At 49.0% G+C, this 21,215-nt stretch overlaps 5 protein-coding genes across 5 annotated transcripts; 2 read left to right on the forward strand and 3 right to left on the reverse strand.

Annotated features, from left to right (window-relative positions):
• Positions 1 to 609: 609 nt before the first annotated feature.
• LHYA1_G006184 (Rhamnogalacturonan acetylesterase) lies at positions 610 to 1,454 on the forward strand (the record flags this gene model as incomplete). The annotated part of the gene is made up of 2 exons (XM_031151124.1): positions 610 to 763; positions 811 to 1,454. The coding sequence occupies 2 exons, from the start codon at positions 610 to 612 to the stop codon at positions 1,452 to 1,454; spliced, it is 798 nt and encodes a 265-aa protein (XP_031004641.1).
• Positions 1,455 to 5,255: 3,801 nt separating this feature from the next.
• het-6_18 (Heterokaryon incompatibility protein 6,OR allele) lies at positions 5,256 to 7,151 on the forward strand (the record flags this gene model as incomplete). Its single annotated transcript, XM_031151125.1, has 1 exon — positions 5,256 to 7,151. The coding sequence occupies one exon, from the start codon at positions 5,256 to 5,258 to the stop codon at positions 7,149 to 7,151; it is 1,896 nt and encodes a 631-aa protein (XP_031004640.1).
• Positions 7,152 to 7,421: 270 nt separating this feature from the next.
• On the reverse strand, positions 7,422 to 9,176 carry met-6_1 (Folylpolyglutamate synthase; the record flags this gene model as incomplete). The annotated part of the gene is made up of 4 exons (XM_031151126.1): positions 7,422 to 7,748; positions 7,793 to 8,866; positions 8,910 to 9,077; positions 9,123 to 9,176. The coding sequence occupies 4 exons, from the start codon at positions 9,174 to 9,176 to the stop codon at positions 7,422 to 7,424; spliced, it is 1,623 nt and encodes a 540-aa protein (XP_031004639.1).
• Positions 9,177 to 12,024: 2,848 nt separating this feature from the next.
• On the reverse strand, positions 12,025 to 14,260 carry sed1_2 (Tripeptidyl-peptidase sed1; the record flags this gene model as incomplete). Its single annotated transcript, XM_031151127.1, has 4 exons — positions 12,025 to 12,549; positions 12,611 to 12,669; positions 12,802 to 13,458; positions 13,546 to 14,260. The coding sequence occupies 4 exons, from the start codon at positions 14,258 to 14,260 to the stop codon at positions 12,025 to 12,027; spliced, it is 1,956 nt and encodes a 651-aa protein (XP_031004638.1).
• A 4,392-nt stretch (positions 14,261 to 18,652) lies between these two features.
• Mpdu1 (Mannose-P-dolichol utilization defect protein) lies at positions 18,653 to 19,595 on the reverse strand (the record flags this gene model as incomplete). Its single annotated transcript, XM_031151128.1, has 2 exons — positions 18,653 to 18,913; positions 18,999 to 19,595. 2 exons carry the CDS (start codon positions 19,593 to 19,595, stop codon positions 18,653 to 18,655), a joined length of 858 nt encoding a protein of 285 aa, XP_031004647.1.
• Between the last annotated feature and the right edge of the window lie 1,620 nt (positions 19,596 to 21,215).

A 21,215-nucleotide genomic window follows, 5' to 3' on the forward strand; every position in this document is an offset into this window, starting at 1 on the left:
GGGACTTCTCTAGATATCTATACTGGAACAAATTCGCAATATTAAAGAAAAAGGGGCATCACGTGTGGCTGCTCACATGATCGTCTGACTGATGCCAAGTTAAAATTCTCAGCCCAACGTTTCAAACAGCATGAACGACTCCACTGCATCTCTACCCGTATTACAATAATTCTCCATTGCCAATCCTGCGGGAATTTCATTGTGATTGGAGGTCGTGGTTGGAAGCCATATGGAAAATATAACGGGTCCAGTGATCCCTCAACCAAGATCCCACCAATCGCACCTGTTTCCCCACACTTGACTAGCCGGGGCCCGTACCTGTACAGCTAGTTGGAACAATCCAAAGTCTCTTTTATATTGCTCCGTTTCATGACCATCTGCATTGCTTGGTTCATTCATTGGCGGAATGATGGGTATTCTCGTATTTAAGATGAACAGGTGATGGGATAAGTCGGGACAGATGGCCACGAAACACGCGAAATAGATTTATTTAACTTCCATTTTGTCCGTTTTCGATTTCTGCTTGGAGTATTAATAGTTGCGTCTTCTTCCTCTATCGTTTTATTCTCTGGCCCTAATTCTTCCTATTTTCTCATCCAAACAAAAGTCATGAAGTCGTTCTACCTTCCCCTCTCCGCCGCACTGGCGACTCTTTCAATAGCTTTGCCAACAGATGAAGCTATCACGAAACGAGCTACTCCAATAGTCTACCTAGCCGGTGACTCAACCATGGCCAAAGGAGGAGGAGGGACCGGAACCGAAGGTTCGTTTGCAGCTCCTCACAAGTACCAAAACTGACTTCCTACCTAGGCTGGGGCGTCTATCTCCCCTACTCCCTCTCACTCACCGTCGTCAACGATGCCATAGGTGGCCGCAGCGCACGCTCCTACACGGACGAAGGCCGCTTCACAACGCTCGCCAACACCGTCGTATCGGGCGACTTCGTGATCATTGAATTCGGGCATAACGACGGCGGCTCTCTCACGCCCACCGACAACGGGCGCTCCGATTGCGTGGGCTCCGGCGACGAGACATGCACCACGGACGCCGGCGTAGTCGTACAGACATACCCGACGTACCTGACCAACGCGGCGGAACTCATGACCGCCAAGGGCGCGCACGTTATCATCAGCAGCCCGACCCCAGACAACCCGTGCGAGACCGGCACCTGTTCCTATACCCCGAGTCGCTTCACGGGGTACTGCGAGATCGTCGTCAGCAACGTGGGAAGCCTGGCTTCGTTTGTCGACCATGGCCAGTATCTTGCGAATCGCTTTATCGCGCTGGGCGCTACGACGGTAGACGCGTTCTATCCTAATGATCATACGCATACGAGTCCTGAGGGTGCAGCTATTGTCGCGGAGCAGTTTGTGAAGGGGTTGCTGTGTGCAGATAACCCGTTGGCTGCTTATGTGAAGAATACAACGGCGAGTGTGGCGGGGAGCTGTATCTAGGGAGCGTCGAGGCATCTATCGGCGGGATTTGAGATGGGTGGTTCTGGATTCTTGTAAATATTGCTTGTTAGTTTTGTACATACCGCAAACACAATGTTCATATTGTTCACATAACTATGGCTTCACGTTCAAGATCCAAAACTTTGCAACAAAGAGTGTATATTTACTTGAATGCATCCAGTCTAGTTACTTCCCCAAAACCACCCGCTCCCGTGCATGGCGCAACCTCCCTCCGGCACCCCCCCAGTCCGAATATTCACCAACCACAGTCCTCAGCAACAGGCTTCGAAGCTCCAAAATCTCCACTTTCCCTGCTTCTGTACTTCACACCCCCTCATGGCCCCGAACGCAAAATTTCTATCTCCATATCCATCTCCATCTCCAACTTCATTCTCAGTAACCACCAAAAGAACGACGGGCCAAGAAATACCCATCGTCCACCCCAGCGCCCACATCGCTGCTCGTGCTCATGGCAAACCGACTGCGTTGTTCGCACGGTCCACATAGATTGGAGGACCGAGGCTGGATCCGTGGTCCGCGGGATGGGATCCGGAGTTGTGATAATGCGGCTCTGGCACTGTGTATGTTTGCGGGTGCTGCGCATCAGGCACCATCAGATGCATGGGGCTGTGTATTCTATTTACCGTTGTAGCTGGATATCCGGTATCAGCATTATCGTAACCAAGTTCGGGATTGCTGTACACAGCTCGACGCGCGTATCCAGAAGCAAGATTGCTCTGATTTCAGGATCGAGTTCTCGACAGCTGGTGCAGAATGGTTGATGTGGTGCTCAGGCTGGTGGTGATAGTGGTTTGCTTGGTGTGCTGCAGTCTGGATGTCGCGATCGCAGCAAGATCTTTCCTCGTCATCGTGTTCCTCCTGGAAACGGTTTTCTGCCATAGCGGGATCTTCTGCATATCAATGAGCGCGGTAGTGAAAAGCTGCTGCGCTGCGACCGAGGTCATCGGCTGTTCCTGGGGCGAGAGTATTCTCGCGCTGATGGCTGAAACCTGCCGTCTTGATACACACTTGCTGGTGTTCCTTTTCCCATCTATTGATGAGAAAGGTAGTATTCCGGAGCTTCGATCTGTCTCCAGTAGCTCGGGGGAGACTAGGTGCATCGTCATCGGCCGATGAAAGAGATTCGAGCCAGCTCTTTGGCTTGTATGCGATCTCGGGAGAGGCAACTTTCTTGAACTTTTTAGTAAGAAGATACAAGCTCTTGCGACTGTTGGCAATGACATCGAGAGCAGCCGTGTAGCGTTTGACAGCACTGGAGCTGTGCGAATGTTTCTCGCATAGCTGAGTGTATCTCTCGGCCACGTCCTCATGGGTGTAGAGGTGGTGCTTCGCGATGCCGAGGGCTTCATAAGCCTGGTATATTGGATCATTGCTGGTGGGAAAGGGATGCTGGTTCTTGGTTCCAATGGAGACTTCTGGTTCAGATGTATCATCGGCATCATCTGAGGAAACTTCTTCTGTGGATTTCTCGGGGGATTTGTTGGTCACAAGCGCTCTCAAACTTCTGTGATAGCGCTTCTTGCGTGAATGAAGACTACTGGCTTCGGGATCTGTGTATATATCCTCCCCATGGCGTCGTTTCTTAGAGCTAAGATCCAAAGCCATGGAATTGTGATTGACCGGACTGTGGCTGCCAGGGGCACGTAGTTTGAAATGCAGATTCTCTTTATTTTCTAGACTCTTTTGTAAATCAGGATGCGCCTCATAGGGATGGGCATCGAGAAAATCGAAGTAGATGTCCGCGCTCGAAAACTGGCTATAGGAATGATCGAGAGTGTCGTCTGACTCATCACTTGGCTCATCTTCCGGTTGATGTGAAGGTGGAATGACATCTGTATTTTGCTGAACGCCAGTAGCATGTCGCTTTCGTTCGTCATGGCTGCTAGTTTGAAGCGCCCAATTATTAGTTGGAGGTCGCAGAGTAGAAGGCCGAGCCGCATTGCCCGAAACAGCTCCTGAGTTCGTGGATGTAGGGACATCCAGCTGATGTGAAGGTGCTGAATTGACACTTCTCGGAGAGGGAGCAAGTCCAGCAAGGAGTTCCGAAAATGAATCTTGCACAAAATCCACCGTCGTGTTGGTTTCGTTTGCAGGCGGCTGTCCCTGCTTCTCCGTATCCAAAAACTGCACAACCGCTCTTGAGATCTTGCCCGTATCATCATTAATGCTGTGTCTAAGACTTTCAAGCGTGCTCTCCATCTCGACTTTGGTACCTTCGTAGTCGACGCCGCGCTCGGCAAGTGTCTCGGTTGCATTTGAAGGATCCGCGAGAAGGAGACCTTGTTTGACCTTCAGAATGCGTACAACGTCGTCGGTGAGTGCTCTTTGGCTTTCTTGAAAGTCGGTGATGGTAGTCTTTATGGCTTTTAAGAGGTCGTAAGAATTCATGATCTCCAGATCTTTCATAGAGCGTTGGCGTATATCTCGGAGGTGGGATGAAGATGCCATGTTCAAAGGTCTTTTGTGGCGAGAACGAAAATTGGGAAAGGAAGGATCGAAATGGCCGAATAAGAAAAGGCTCTCGTTCGTAGTCGTTTGTACGCAAAAAGTAGATGAAGGGCGAGGAGCTTATATACTTTAGGAAATTATACGGCAATGAAGGTGGCGATGAAGCTATCGTCAAGCACCACCTTTGCGACCGACTTTAGCAAATTCACCAACTGGTCGTTGATTTAGTGTAAATACCATCCATCTTACACAGACACATCCAGAACATCGTCCTTGGTCATTCATTTCATGTCTGTCTAAAGTTCCTGGAGTTGAACACTCACGTAGTACACTCCACGTGAATTTGTCCCTCCCGGTTCAGAATCAGAGGCTTCTGGGCAGATTCCTTCGCCTTCTGTATATGCTCGTACGACTTGATTTCACCAGTCAGTTAGTTCTCCATGCACGCAACTCAGGGTTGCTTGATCCATGCTCGGCTTCACGGCACAGAGCAGTGGAATGAAGGCAATCAGTGATTGCCACCCCGAATAGCTTTTCTATCATATTCTCCAGCTCTTCGATTGGCGCTTAAAGTGTGCATTGCTATACACTTGCTATTTGTCCAAGATACTGGGGCAGGTTACGCCACTTTGGCAAATAGGAAGGTTGTTTGGTGTTGCCAGCCTCGTTGCGAGGTGAATAGACTGAGCTATCGGGATAGTTGCAATACTAGACGGGATTCACATCGTGGTTCTCTTGCTTTTGAAGCGGTTCTCCACTGCGATTGGTTGCCTGCATGATATTAGCATGCCTTGTCTCTATAAGAATTGCAACATACAAATACAGTTTCCATCCAAGTGGTGGCAAAAGCTTTAGTATGAAGGACCTCGATTACCTCTTAGGACATCTTTTCTTCCAACGAATAAAGTATAGATATCTCATAAATCAGACCCTACTTTGGGCTTTACGTGGTGTTTACAGGAACCGACCCACTTTTGACTATTTAGCGCAATTTAATAGCCCTACCGCCCTTCTAGCCAATCACATCCTTCTATTTCCCCCACACACCAAACTAGGGCCTGAGAGGATATAGTCGATTTTGACATAATATGCGACTTTTTTTTAGTATAGATAAGCTACTACTTAAATCACTATAAATCAACCTTTAATAAAATAATTAAAAAAAGAGTAAAAGCCGGCCACGTGAGAGAAAAGTATGGGGTCCAGTGGCTTATAGATTACATAATCAATCAATGAACGAAGGCTAGTGCAATGCCCCGAAATGTCTTGCTTCTTATGACAGACAATTCTACGACTGGATGAACTTAGCGTGCGTGCTTTTCGCTGACCAGAATGTCTTTTTTTGTTTATCGCTCGCTGACTCCTAACAAAAGACGTATTCGTCTTATTCAAGTTCTGCCAGAAGTCTATCGTCCTTCAAGCAAACAGAGCTTCAATAGTCCTCTAAACGACATCATTACGAACAGCTTAGTATGCTGCACTATCGCGCATGTCTCCCTTGATGATCCGCCGCCCTACAATGCACTTTCATACAATTGGGGGGACCAAACTCGGCGGAGCGAGATCCTGCTCGACGGTGCTAGAATTTCCGTTACCGCAAATCTCGAAACAGCACTCCGTCATCTACGCCTACAAGACAAGCCTCTTACTCTATGGATCGATGCTCTGTGCATTGATCAAGAGGACGATGTGGAGAAAAGCGAACAAATAGACCAGATGCGACAAATATATGCTCGAGCGTTCTCAGTCACCATTTGGCTAGGCCCGGCTGCAGATGATAGCGACGTCGCGATGCGATGGATTCAGCGATATGGTGGACAGGCACTGGAGCTCGGCATAGGGTCTCGACCGGAGCTACAACTTCGCCACCTCCTGAAGACAGTCGACTCACCCAGGGCAGCACCTATCGATGAGAAAACCCTAGAATTTGTCGCAGATCTCAAGATACAGCTGTCCCAGAATGGTGCTGAGCAACTTAAGCGTATCAAAGCCCTGGATTTGCTGTTCAGACGCCCTTATTGGAGCCGCGTCTGGGTAGTACAAGAACTAATCAGTGCTTCCGAAGCGCATTTTATATGTGGTTTAGAGAAAGTGGCAGAGGAGGCCTGTCACCATGCCTTAAGGTTGTTGAGAAATTACAGGCGCTATCAGATCCTGAGATTCGGCCAGAACAAATCACCGCAGGACCCCCTTTGGACTTCGCTTGTTTCCCTTGATACTCATGATCCCATCGCGCTGCTAAAGTTCCGAAGAGCCGCCAGCCCATTCCCACTTGTGTATTTGCTGCGTAGCCTGCGCAAGTTTGGAGCCACAGACCCTAGAGACAAGGTATTTGCGCTGCTAGGCATCGCGAGCGATGCGAAAGCGCTGGGACTGCATTGTGATTACAAGAAGTCATGCGAGGATGTGTACTGCGAAGTAGCCCGTGCTCTTATCCAAAACGGACACTATGATATACTGTCTCTCGGCAATCTATCCAAAGGATCCGTTGGCCTTCCCTCCTGGAGTCCAGACTGGTCAATCAAGAGTCTCCGTAGGCCTCTGCAAGAACGTTCTCTGGACAGATCAGCCCTACCCCTTACCGCGATTTTAGAGCCTCCTTTCTCCGCTTCTGGGACTCACAGGGCGCTGGAGCTGTCCGTTGGAAGTGAGGGTGTCGGCCGTATGCCGCTTTTTCTTCAAGGCGCAGTCTTGAGCACGGTGGGACAACTCGGAACGGTTTGGGGAGCTGAGGGTGTTGGTGTATGGCTGCACGATCTAGACAGACTATGCTCCGTAGCAAAGGACGACACAACCGAGGGACGACAGAAATCTGTCTGGCGCACTGCAGTGGCCGACCAAGAAATCCGACAAGGGAAGACGAAGCCGAGATTCTCAAAGGAGAAGCTGAGCAGTGTGCACGAGGCTTTGAAAGATAAGGATTTAAGGCTCACACGAGTGCAGACACTGATTGAGTCAGGTCTCGGGGACTACTATGAGCAGCTTCAAGTGGTTGCCGCAGGCCGGCGACCATTATCCATATCCAGCGGCTACTATGGGATTGGGCCTCATGAAACACGAGAAGGGGACGTTTTCGTCATTTTCCTTGGAGCCCAAGTGCCGTACATATTGCGACGGTGTAATAAAGGCAACAATTACCGGCTTGTTGGCGAAGCATACGTTCATGGAATAATGGATGGCGAAGCAATGAAGGATTTTCCAGCCACGGAGATGATATCACTTGTCTAAGAGCCTTTTCCTTAGTAACCTGTTGAATGGGTAAGGGGGGTGGTATCCAAAGCTAAGCAACCTTTATATCGGGATCAATATTTCAGATGATATATCCTCACTTGATTTCAAAGCATTCTAACGTCACTCATCACGTCAATCTGATGATTGCATCACTTATTCGTAGTATGTAGTTAGGTAGAATCAGTTACCTGAATCTGTAGGACTTACGATATTTTATAAAAAGCCTAGATTTCATCACAACTGCCTATTTTCTCCGAAATACGCATTTTAATCATGATCCCCCGAACGCTCTCCCAGATATAAATCCTGATGTGAAGGCTCCAAGATACTCAGCGCAGGACCGATCAATCGGTCGTGGCCAGTTATAAAAGCTTGCAGCCCGTAGTCTGGATTGGCGAGGGTTACAGCTAATAGCAGTGCTTCCTCTATAGTCGATTCGAGTGAGATATGGGTTGTTGAGTCAAGCTGCCTCCAAATCTGACCCAATTCCTGGAGGTCATCCAATGAAATCTTCGCCTGAGTCGTGTTGTAGAAATCTACCACGGTCAGCTGAAATCGCAAAAAGTGTGGCCAAGTGTGGTTAGCTTGCCAATGCTAGTCATTCCATCGCGCCGTTCCTCGAAAGTGGTAAATATAACATGTTGGACTTGAATGTTGCTGAGCTTCAAAGTATCGACCACACTCCGCAGAAGAGCTGTTTTATCGCGATCCGAATTGTGAGCGAAAATGAGAACTCGGGTTGGATGGGCTGCGGTGTCAACATTCCTAACAGCATTAAACCCCTTCTGCTCAAGAATCAAACAGTCATAAAGTGCGTACCTTTTCTGGGCAGTCGCTAGAGACTGCGCGAACCACTCTGTTGCTACCTTGAGGCTTAGCTCATTATGGGCGGTATCTAGATACCATTGATGATTTCCATCCTGGACAGTGTGGAATCGTCCGGGCCATGAGAAATGGTCCACACCTTTCACAATGTCTGTTTTGCTTAGTCTGCAATCAGACTCGAGGAGCTTCTTCTTCAGGACGGTTTCTGCAAGAGAGATGGCCAGAGATGCGTTTTTCTTCTGCACCTTGAACTTCAATGCCCGCGCTTCGCGTGGCAACCTGTCGTCAAGATCAACAAAGTGGAGTTGGGTACCCTTCTCAGTTGCACGGTTCTTCAAAACAGCAGCAACCTCCGGGCTTTGCTCCATGGAGAATGCAGGGACACCGGGCTTGAATATTCCGGCTTTGTGCCAAGCGATATCTTCAATCTTCGGCCCTAGCGCTCTGACATGGTCCATTCCGATTGTTGTGATGCCTGTGACAGCAGGTCTGATAATGTTGGTACAATCGTATTCGCCGCCACTATGGGTTTCGTACACGGCTATATCAACCTCTTCTTTGACGAAAACGTGAAGCGACAGTAGCATTAGAAACTGGCGATATCGGGGCATATTCTCAAGTCCGTCCGTGGTTTGCGAAGCGTGATACCACAATCTTTCCCACACCTCAAAGGTGTATCTGGTAAAAAGTTGTTCGGATATAGGTGTAGCGTTGATCTGTATCCTCTCTCGTGTAGTGATGAGAGGCGGTGACGTGTAAAGGCCTATCTTTTCCGGGAAACCAGATGTACGTCCGCGTTGTTGAAGAAAGCTGCTGGCAAACGCACATGTACTACCTTTACCCTTGGTCCCAGCCACATGTACAATGTCCAGGCTAACATTCTTATACTGCGTCAGCCTCGAAGATATGGCCCAGACGTTGGTTCATCACCGAATATCCAAGTTGTTCTACCCAATTTCCCATGCCATGTAAGGCAGGCTTTCCTTTAACACCAAGCATATTGCTTGAGTGAGCTTGCTTCTTGGTGCTTTCAGACTGCTCATCTTTCCAGCGCTGGCTGGACGCCCGACGTCTTGTGTTCAAGAGAGCTATGGCATTCTGAATCAAGTTAGTGGATGATGTGTGATTTGCTTTGAGGCTCACCTGATACGTTCTCTCCATATTGTTGACGCTTTGTGGTTGTGAAAGCTTCCTCATAGTGATTTATTGCTACGAGTAATCGCTTTGCAAAAGCCAGCAGCGATGGATTCTGAATATGTGATGGAGGATTTCTGGGCTGTAGAGAGTTGGCTATGTCGCCGGGGAATTTTGCTGTGGCGTAGACATATCTGCTCAGGGTGGAATAACGATAGCATCGAGAGACCTGCCCTGCGCTCGCTGCGTTCGAGAGAAGAACGCTAGGAAGAGGGTTTATCCGACCGGAGAAACATCAACATCTACATCTACCACATCGAGTAGACGAAAAACAAACGCACGAAACGCTGACCCATCACTGGAAGCCCATTTTGGTCTCCTTCCGAATGCATGACACACGTTCTGGCCTGCTCTTCACAGAAGCAAGGGGTAGTCTTGAATATCCCAAATCAAAATACCTTATTTTTTCATTATAGTGCTGAACGAGTCAAAGACTATGTAACACTTCTGGGTCCTTTCTGCCCAAGCTAGATACCCAATCCTCAGATAGTATATCCTCTAACCCACTATAAACCTCCCCCTATATCAATAGCATAGAGCCCTATAGATACCCATTTGGCGCAGTATTAAAGGGCGGTTTATCCCTAATATAATCGAAATACCTTACGTCGGCCGTAGTTTCGGCCGAGAGAAATAACGTCCTGGCAAGGTCTCTGAGCGTTTGCACTATATTATTAGACGTCTTTTCGTACGCCATACGCCGTACGCCCTCTTGTCGAAGAGTCATTGTCTGTCAAGTACTCGCCGTCTTACTGCATGCGGCGTAGGTACTAGGCGTCTTTTCTTGTTAGACTCAAGCCAATGCCAGCAATGCCTTGACGAGAACAAATCAGAAAGCGCAAATGTTCTCCTTTTGAGCGAACCCAACATTTCTGCATCTCGAATCGCAGGAAGCTTGAGTGTACAGTCTGTACGGTATTGAAACATACCTACAGAGTAAAGATGCCCTTCCTCCGGTAATGCCGTCTCGGGACCGACCGGCACAGATGCTATTTGTTTATTTATGCATGGCTGGGTTTTCCCCGTTGCAATACTCCGTACTGTATACCCCGCCATCCCCTCCCCTTTCCACGGACCACGATCCCTCCCCTCCCTCCTCTCCAATCACAGACAGCATTTCCTTCCTATACCATAAAAGCCTCATTAAGTGCCTCGGTCCCTACTTCGTACCTCCCCTCCATATACATACATGCGCCTTTCCCGTATCGACAATCCCGTACCCGTACCTGTATGAAGGCAGCATTATATTATGCACGCACAACTACCTAGCTCTACTTGTATATATACTTCGAAGTACTAATAGTATGAAATTTGCCTATGTGTGCGACGTGCGTGTTAGGTACTATACTGTACTGTAGGGCGTCCCGGAACGGAACGGACGTTTGTAACTCCCCGCGCCGGGCCGGTCAGAATTATATAATGGGTACCGATTGGTCGATTCGTATTTTCTTATTCAACATATCCGTCGCATTCGCGTCTTCCATACGTACGGAGTAGGTGTAGCTTTTACTTCCACTACTTCTTCCTAGCAGGGATTTACAACTTCTTCTTCCTCTTCCTCTTCTTCATTCTTATTTTCTTTTTCTTTTCCTTTGGTGTCTGTCTATGTCTATGTAATAGATATTGAGGAAACGAAACGATACGATATGTTCATAATCTAGGGTGCGCCGTTTGCACACACAGACCTTGGCAGGCGCATGCATGGCTTCCTGGTGGATCAATCTGGCAGCAGAGGGCATGTGGATGGTGCTCCTCCAGCCCGGCCTGCTGAAAGTACAATACTACACGCGCCACAACCCGCGGCTCAAGCCGCTCTCGACCTTCGAGATCTGCGCCGTGGTAGCCGCATCGTGGATCTTCTACATGTTGCTGTCGAGCGTCGCGCGCGCACTCCTCCGCACCGCCCTCGGCCTCCCCGGCGCCGACTGGGGAGCCGGAATGGGCGCCTACTACGGCATCCGCTTCCTGTTCTACAGAACGCTGTGGGCGTCTGTCCTGCACCGCGGCGTGACTTTTGCGCTGGAGCACGTTATCCCGCTGTGCCTTGCCTTGCGCGCCGACTCGGAGGCCGTGCAGCAGCAGATACGGGCGCGCAGCGTCGAGGTCGTGGCCTTCATCCGGGCGGTGGATTGGGGGCGGGGCCATGTGGCTGGGTTTGGACTGTGGAAGGTGCCGGCGTTCGCGGAGGCGGAGAAGGCGGCGTGCCAGGCGATCAGTTTGGAGCGGCAGAAGAGTCGGGATCCGCTGGAGGGGTCGCGGACGCTGAGCTGGAATATCGCGGTCGACAAGAGCGCGTTGGATGAGATGAAGGAGACGCTTGGGCCGCCGGGGGGGTTTGGGGAGATGGGCTTCAATGTCACGGGGGAGGGGGTCTGCTTTGAGGCAATGGGCATTGGGACGAGGTTCAACTTGTCGTTTTCGTTGCAAGCATCGCCGAGCAAAGAGCAAGGAGCACGATCGCCGAAGAAGAAGAGAAAGAGTCTATGAAGAGATTGCGCAGAAATGCCACAGAGTGGATGTTGAAGGCGTTGGGGAGTTATGTTTGGTCCGTTTCAGGGTGGATCTGGGATGGGATTTGGGTTTAGGAGTTGGACGGCAGCATCAGATACCATGAATCACGAGAAACCTCACCACTGCATTTACTTGGCGGGTCTTTCAGCTCTTGTGTTCGCATACATTGCAACATGCTATGTAAGGTATTATTGATTTGTCCAGCCATACTAGTGACGACCAAGCAATCCACAGCCCCATTTAAACCCGAGGCCACTCCCCATAACCCTCGCGTGCTATTAATTCTAAATTAGAAACCCTACGCTATCTAAGCGTAAACATCCTCTCCCCAACTACCCATCTACGGCAACGCCATAAAGACATCCAAAAGCTTCTCAAAAATCGGTGTTCCAAGCCCCGTAACCGGATCCCAGCCCTTGACAGCAGAAAAGCCGTCCGTGCCACACCCCGGATTCGTACCGTTGGTGATATCCGTAAACGCATCCGGGTTCTGGTACAGCGTGGGGTTGATGAACCCGACGACCGACTTGCCAGCCGCGAGGCGCTCTTCGTTGATCAGATTAATAACCGACGCGAAGATCGGTGCCGAGGCACTCGTGCCGCTCACGAAGCTCGGCTGGCCGTTCTGGTAGACGAGGATGTTGAGGCCGATGGCCGCGACGTCTGGATAGGCGCGTCCGGATTTGTTGTAGTAGGGCGTGCCGTAGATGGTGTTGTTGTAGGGGGGCGGGGTCGTGGCGAAGTAGTGGGCGAGCGTCGGTTCTTGGTAGCTGGGCGCGGGCCAGTAGTTGGAGAAGCCGCCGCCAGAGTAGTATTCTTCTTCGTAGACGTATACAGCGTTTTCGGTTTTATCGTCGGTGTTGAACTGGGGTATGCTGTTAGTCTTGGGTACGGGCTGATACAAGAGATGCTGGGGAGATACGGACCTGTGTAGCGCCAACGGACGTCAACCAAGGACAAGAGGCTGGAAAGCTCGGCGAGAACGCTAAGCGGTATATTAGCATGGTAAATAGTTTGGTTTTCAGAGGGTCGTGGAGCTTAGGATTATCCCAGGAGCCTGAAATAGCTCCTCGGAATCCATTGAAGAGAACAGCAATTTAGTATGAGAATAGCCTACCTCCTGTATCATCATAGTTGTGTGTACCGTTCGGGGAGATGCATTGCCCACGGTTGCTCACACCAGAATCTCCAGAAGCGTAGATAACCGAGACGCCTTGAAGGCCGAGTTTCATGTACTCCTGACATTGTCGGTCCCAATAGAATCTGGAAAAGGTGTTTTCGCCCAGCCCATAAGAGACAGAAATGACATTGGTTGGGGTATATGTACCACACATCTCAGTCTGGTTGTATGAACCTGCTGGTTGTCCCGTCACATTCTTACCCGTGTCAGGATACTTGGGGTCCAGAGTTGGATCATCTCCGCCTTCAAACGTGCAGTATGAGGCATCGAGCGCATCAAGGAAAGTATCCCCGAATCCTTCGGAAAATTCAACCTGGTGCAAATCGTCGACTTGGAACAGGATAGACTGTTGCGGATAGACCAAGGGGAGAATCAGCGTCATGTCAAGAAGTGATTCCACGCCAACGTAGTCCTCCATTGGAGCGTAACCTCCATCAATACCTTTGAGTGTGGGATGCGAGCCTTGTGGGACGTAAGGAGCGATGGCCGCAAAAGTCTTGTCCAGGTCTTCTTGGTCGTAGTAATCGCCCGATTCAAAAATTCCAATCTCATTTCCAGCTATGCTAGAATTGCCTAGGGGTATTCCATAAAGCGCTACAGATAATCAGTTTTCATCCCAGATATTGTAAAAATGTGCAAAAAAGAAAATATTCCTGGAATGCTTTGATGTGAAACACTCACTTCTAAGACACTCGGTCGTAACCGCAGTGTAGCAGGGTATTTCCGATGCGCCACTGACAAAAGAATTTGTATCAAAGCTGCTGCCGGCTGGAGTGACATGTGGCGGAAAGGACGCTGGGGAGAGAGACTTGACTTCACCACGCTTTTTCTTCTTCAGGTCTTTCTCGCCGATTCGAATCGTAGATACACTTGGAGTAACAAAGTCGACGTGGGGAACAATTTCAGACGGGAGGTGATATTCATCACAACCAATATGGGCCTCCCCGGAGTCCAAGTGCCCGTACACATGATATTTGGCGGAAAGCAACTCTTCTAGCTCTCCTACAGAGGCATAGAATTTCAGCCATCCTCTGCCGACAGTGACATTGTGTCTTTCCAACTCAATGCCAGAGTCATGGAGCCAGTGGCGGACAGCACTGATAGACTCGCTGGAAGGACGGAATAGGTCCCCAACCTCCTTAGAGGACAGGTGCTTTCCAAAATTGGCAGAGCGGGGGTCTGAGATATCTAGCAGCCGGTTGCCCCCGTGATCCAGATTGTTCTGAGCAAGGGCAATGCGCACTGGCAATTGCATAGATGGGTCTGCTCTTGACCTCTTGATCAATTGATCACCGCCTGTGCGCTTTTCATGTCGAACATGACCATGGCCGGGAGTAGGACTGGCAAAGGAAGTGCCTACAGCCAAAGCCAAGATGGTAGATCTGAGGAAATACATCTTAGTATATTGGCAAAGAGGAAGAAGACTGGGGAGGGAGTGCCAAAGGAGAGTACCCGACTGCTGGTCATGCCATTCTATTTATCCCATAGGAACAAATGACTACCTTCTTCGTTCGTCGCAGTCGCCGAAATTTCGTACGATCGATCATGTCTAAGCTGCAAGAGCTCGTATTCTAGGGTCCACCGTCAAGAGCCAATCATCAACATTAATGTTGCTCTATTCGACATGATCTACCCAGGTACCATGCACATGTCGCCGTCGAAACTCATTATGGTCCGTACGTCCTCTTGGCGGCGCTGGAGAGTGGGGTCATTCGTATCGTGGCATCATTTGCAGTGATCTCAGGCTCACAACGGTGACTTCGATGCGTATTGCGGTCAGACAAAGCCACAATGATAGACAACAATGTTGCCAGGGAAATCTATCGCCAAGGATGGCGCCTTTCTCGGATTGTAGCCACGACTGCCGCCCAAAAGCTTATTGAAGCTTCGCTGCCTGCGAACGGACGGAGATCGTATCATATCGTGGGGTGTCTTGAATTAAGACTTTCGTATCTGGGGAGACCTGCCAAAGTGGTCCTAGTTTGGAGAGAGCTGCATGCCAAGTTCCCAATCTTTGCAATGTCATACGAAGTTCGGAATCTAGGTCTTGCGTAAAAAGATGTTGCACCAGTTGGAATCGAAGAACTACGCGCTTGCGACAATGTTTCCCGGTTAGGCTGAGAGATTTATTGCGGCTATGAATCCTATCTGAACATCATGATGCCTTATATGAACAGATAAGAAGCCGGACTGCCGGCGCTATGTCGATAATCGGGAGTTGATATTCATGGGTACCTCTTTAAATGAAGTTAATACTTCGTGATTGGTCGAAAAGGCGCATTGCATGCACATACAGTAAGCGTACCAGTGGATGGATAGGCAGCCGCAGTGAGGCTTTTTTGTTGAGAAGATCCTATATCTAGTGAGGTGTTCTAGCAGCGTAGAAATCCTCCCTTACTCTCCCCCCTTAAAATCACGTAAAATCTCCATAAAACGTAGAATCCCATACTGTACGAAGCAGAACTGAATGGCGAGATGCCCTAGCAAGTGGCCCACTATTCACGGCGCAGGGTACTCCCACTAGGCCTAAGACGTAGTGATATCATTTGCTTAAATCCCCTGTTTATACTGTAGGGCGAAGGATCATTAACATTTATTAAGGGGGGCGGAGAGTACTGTATCCCTGAGCTATACCCACCTGGCGCCCCTGCCCCTTGCATCATGGTATGTAACCTTTGCGGATCATCCCTTCCGTCTTTGACTTTCAAAGGGGTACCCTTTTAAACTTGGGCAACTTTTGTTATCCTCTTCCGTACAGTATCTGGATTGCTAAACTAATTCTCGTATCTCGGGAAGTCTAGTCGCAAAGCTTGTCTATCTGCCTTGAAGTCAGCCCCCGCAGTCACGGCAGCGGGGTAAAAGACGGCGCAGCATCCAACGACGACGATCACCACCACTACGATTATCTGACAAGAGAACAACAAGAATTGCGAGTGGTTCTCAGCACAGGCGACTTCATCATTATGCTTCGTTGATTCCTGGATGTCCGTTGCAGGCATATGTGGTACGTACAACTTAGTTACGATTCAAGATGCAGATTTGCGAAGTAACCGTCGCTGCCTCCCAAACGGATCGACTATTATCATAACATCATCTTACGCATTATCGCAGCACCCCAAAACGCCTGATCCAATGAAATCAATGCTTTTTGACAAACTCAGCAGCCTCGCGCTCAATTTCCTCCAGGTTCATTATACCTAAGCTTTCCAACCAACCACGAGCCTTTTCAACAACCAGTTCCCAGGTACCCTCCTCAGAGGCCATTTTCTGTTCCAAGAAAGAGACGACCACCAACGTGATAAATACCTTCTGGTCACCAACTTGGGGGTTTTCGGGAACTTGAAAACGCACAATTTCTTCCACTTCACTCTTGAGTACCCAGAAGCCTTCAATGCATTGAGTAGAAACTGAAACGCACCATCTGAGTTTTGATCTTAAATTCCAATATCGCTCTCTAGGAACCTTGCTATGCACCATTTAACTCGCGATCACTTGGATCCAAAACACTGCACATCCCCTAGTCATAGATACCATAACCGCCTGCACTATACAGGGATGCTATTTAATGTTCGTACACACCTGCTGCTCCGTTAATAAATGTGAAAATGCTATAACTTTTTCCTTCGCGCAGTCCAGCATCAAGTTATAGAGAGCGAAACCATGCGTGCTCTTGGACTTCCTTGATGGACAGTCTCTTTTCAGGCTCCAAAGTCAGCATTCGTTTCAGCATGTCTTTTAGTGGCTCATTATCGATGGTCTCGTTATCTAGGTTGTCTAATATTTCGTCAAGTTTTTTTAATCCATCGTTACAATCTGCAGCATCTCGTCGAGTGATAGCCATACCTGCAGTAGCTTTCTCCCAACGCAACCACCAATTTTCTGACGGCTTGCCAAGTACCTCCATAATCTCGAAGAGAACCATCTGCGGGGAGTTCGACTCATCTTGGAAGAGTTCTTTACCATATATAAGTTGAAAAATTGTACAAGCGAGTGACCAGATATCAGATGGGAGACCAAAACTTTCGCCGAGTAATCTTTCAGGGGCTGCAGTCGGGGCGTAAACGCTGAATTTGGCATTGCCTCCGTTATTTGGTGATTTAAAAGTGCTGCCAAAACCCGCGATTATAATGGATCCATCAAAGTTTCCAGGGAAAGAAAACTTTGCAGGAAGAATAACCGATTCTGGTGCGTGTTCCGTAATGGGCTTTCCGTCCATGCGCATGATAGGCTCCGAGATAGGACCATTAAAGCATGCCAGGAGGTCCTTGTGATTCTTGAGATAGCTGTCTGGTAATTGAAGAAGTATATTCGATGGGTGAAGATCTAAGCATGTTAATGCTAACGAACACAATTCAATATTATTTACGGCACCAACCTCCGTGACCAACACTAGCCTCATGTAGACATGCAAGGCCTTTAACAATCTCTCGAATTGCTTTTTTTCTGATATTCCCCGGCAGACGATGCCCCTCTAGCTCTTTCATATATTGGAAGAGAGTCGGGCCTGCAACAGGTAGAACCACAACGTCGTGTTTGCCATTTGGCCCCTCAATTTTGAAGGATTGCTCTGGTAATGCAAGAAGATGGCGGTCTTGATGTACGGCTAATTTTCCTGCAAGCTTTGCCTCTGTGCCTACAAGACTAACGTCCCCTCGTAATACTTTGAGAGCAACGAGACGTTTCTGCACGCTATCCATCGCCAACCAAACAGTTGAATAAGCCCCGTAACCGAGCTTATTGAGGACTTTGAACTGGTCTCCTTGAAGGGAATCTCCTATCCGGATAGGATGAAGTCCACCTTCTGTGTAAAGGAAAATGTCTTCGACACTTGGAATGTCATAGTAGATGACGGAAGATTTGGGTGCTTTCGAAGAATTCGCCATTATTACCGTATTCGTGGTGAGATAGGATTTCGATGCAGGGTGCCTATGTAACAACTTGGCATAAGCATTGGCTATTGTATATCATTAGAGATGGTCGCTTTACTAGCAGCGAACGCGCCTACCAGGCCAGTATTGACTTTGGTGATAAGCAGTCTTACTATCGCACCTGAGAGTACGGTTCTGCGGTGTTAAAAAGGGGAGATCAGGGCGCTGTAAAAGCGGGAAACCATACGATAACTTTGGGGTGGGAACTGGATGAAAAATCTGCGTAGCCAAAGAATCTGGGAGCGGAATAAAAGTCATTTCGCTGGGCGCAGCGTACAGATTTTAAAGGTGGCTTGGGTATGTGAGTGAGTCAAGTCAGGGAGGTAAGTTAACGCAGTGTTTTGAGCTCCCTCAGGTTGGTAAAACTTCGACTCATCAATTCACGTAACCTATAGAGTTATTCGGTGTAGGCCTGCGACATTCGGATTTTCCAAATTTTATATTCGTGCTTGCTTAGTCCTAGCTGTCTGTCTGTCTAGTGAGCGCGGTAATTACCCTAAGTTGGTTGATAGTAGGCTTGTCCTGCACAGGATTTCTGTAGACGTAGGTAGTGAAATTACTAGTTAGGCTGCAGGATTTGCAGTTGTAACCTATGACAAAGTGAGCTCTGGACCTCAAACGGGGTGCCCAGTAAGGTAGTCAGCCAATCATCAGCTGAGACATGAGCCAACTAATTGAACAAACGCAAGGCATTAGAACATGAGCGGGCGCTTGCCATCTCCTGGACAAGAAATATAACAGACATTTTCGGTATAAAAACCCAAGAAATAAACATTAGATTAAGTACAAAAAGACTTCGACTACAAAGCGCAGGATTCAGGTCAGCAATAGTAAAGATCGCACTTGTATACAACCCAAACTCAACCCCGTCTCCGCGTCGTAGGACTCTTAGCCTTAGGCGTAGCAGTGCTAGATCCAGCTCCAGCTCCAGCCTTAACAGGCATCTTCCCCTTTGCCTTCTCAGATTTCTTCGCGGGTGCATTCCAGTAATAAACCATCTGCGCCGCCAATATCGCATTCAGGGCAAAGCCCGCAACGAAGCCGTAGAGGATGAGCTTGTCGTCGACTTCTTGGAGCGTGGTGAAGATTCGAGACAGGGAACCAATGAGGTAGTTGAAGACCTGTTTGGGCATGCAGTCGTTAGAATATCTCGAGGATAAATAATAGGGGTAAAATGGGGATGATAATAGAAATGGAAACACTTACAGCGAAAGCACTCAACTGCCCTGTCCCACCCTCCTGCCAAACCGCCGCGATTTGTGGCAGCTTACTCGCAACTCCCAACACGCCCGCACCCGCCTGGAAGTAACTAAGCGTCTGCATATCCAAGATATTCGGCGCAAAAAGCGCAGCACCACTCGCCGCCAGCCCCGCAACAAACACCGCAGCCCCAGCACTCTTGCCACTATAATTCAGGACCAGGACCGCAATAACGACATTCTGCACCGCGATCAGCGCCGTCTCGCCATATGTGCTAAAGGGGAAGCCTTGGCGGTAGTTGTAGGCGAGGGAGATGAGGTAGGCAGAGGTCTCGAGGAAGTAGGAGAGGAAGGAGATTCCGGAGCTGGATTTGGAGGAGAGGAGTTTGAGGATCTGCGGGATTTTGACGATGGACGAAGCGGCGATTATGCCGAGACCGAGACCTTTAGAGATGGCGAGTTTGAGGCATTCGGTTGATTCTAAGTTGATATCGAGAATGAGGGTTTTGTAGCAGACGTCGCCGATTATTGAGGTGCCGAGCTCGTGGATGGGCGCCGGGAGGGCGTGGGTTATGGGTTGCAAGGCGTTACGGAGGGCATCCATAGTGGTGGTTTGGGGGGATGCGCGTGGATTGATGGTGTTCGCGAATAGGAGATGGTGTTGTTGATCTTGTAGAAAGTCAGCTCGGAACGGAAAAACTGTTCGGGGAGGACAATGAGATCACTTTACAGCTTTTACTCGTACTCTCTTAAAAATCCGTCTGCATTTCCCTCTAATCAAATTTACGGATTGCCTCGTTCATTAGCATCATTGATCTTTAGATACCTGCCTACCTGTACTAACGTATCTCGAGAGCTAGTGTCTACAGTGAAGTCGCAATGAAGATTCCAAGCCAACGTGTCCGGTGTTGAAGCTGCACCAATTGAACGACCGCTTTTCACGGCACTCCTGGAAGACCTTAATGAAGTTGTGTGGAATAACTCCGTTTGTAATTATAAGAAGCCTCCTATGTATTTGTGTCATTCCCGGCAAGTTTCAAACCAGAAGACAAAACAATGAGCCCCCCTTCCCAGCAAATATCCACCACCTTTCTACAGCATATGCAAGTGTGTACTGTTGTAAACCCCAAGTCACCGTGCAAGAAGAGCCCATCATCATTCACTCAGAATCATAAGGGATGTGCCTGTAAGGTTGTTAGTTTTTGTATTTTCTTAGCGGCTAGTAAACCTACCAAGCTGCTACATCCCAGAACCATTCCAGGAAGGAAAGCATTATATTTGACCAGAGCAAAGAATGTTCATAACGGAAACTAAAGCAATGCAATGGCAAGAGAGGTAACCTGCTTATTTGTGTCAGCTTTCTAGTACTAACGCTGGGATATAGACATACCAGGTCCAGAAACCCAGTTCCATTGAGGCAAGATCGGAGAGACAAGCGTACAATAGATACAACAGTGCATGTCTTCGTCTCTTGTAAGAATGGAAATGCCGCTCAAGTCGTCATAGTAGCAACTAGTGCAGCCTGCTCTGGGTCAGGAGATCTAGATGACTCAGACTCCGGAGCAGGAGTTAAAGCCTTCTTTCTCTCTGCGGCGGTTGGCTGGTTACCAAGAGGGTGGTCAGCAAGAGGGTCCGGGTACTCCTTCTCGGGGAATTCGACGTCGAATGCCGTGATAGCGTCTTGTGCGTTACGGACATTAGCCTCTGGCTCCCAGGTGTTTTGGGACTCCGGGTATCCGACCCATTTGACAAGATATTGGATCTTATTCTTAATGATACGGGAATCTTTGATCTTTTCGACCTGGTACTCTAGACCGGTGTTGTCAAGCTCGTCATTATAGACTTCAGCCGGCTGTGGTCCTTTAGAGCGAGCGGCCTTTCATCGTTAGCATGAGATGCATCAATTCTGGGGTGTTGGTGGATCGAATACGCGGCCGGCCTCCCAAGGGCCTGGCGGGCCATGGGAATATGGGAAAATGGATGCGAAGTGAAGGCCCTGGGAGAATGCAGCGAGATCAAACTATCATCATACATACCGGGCTGGAACCCTTGGCAGGACGACCTCGCTTTGCCGGCGTCTGAATTGCCTGTCAGTTAGCGCCGGCAGCGATGCGATATCAATCCAAGGTGAACTTACAGCTGACTTGCCCTTTCCCTTTGGCTTGACAATCTTGGCAGCAGCAACACGTCCACGACCCTTCTACATATTTTATCAGCATTCACT

Source organism: Lachnellula hyalina (assembly GCF_007821495.1).
Source record: "Lachnellula hyalina strain CBS 185.66 chromosome Unknown contig00084, whole genome shotgun sequence".
Classification (NCBI taxonomy): domain Eukaryota; kingdom Fungi; phylum Ascomycota; class Leotiomycetes; order Helotiales; family Lachnaceae; genus Lachnellula; species Lachnellula hyalina.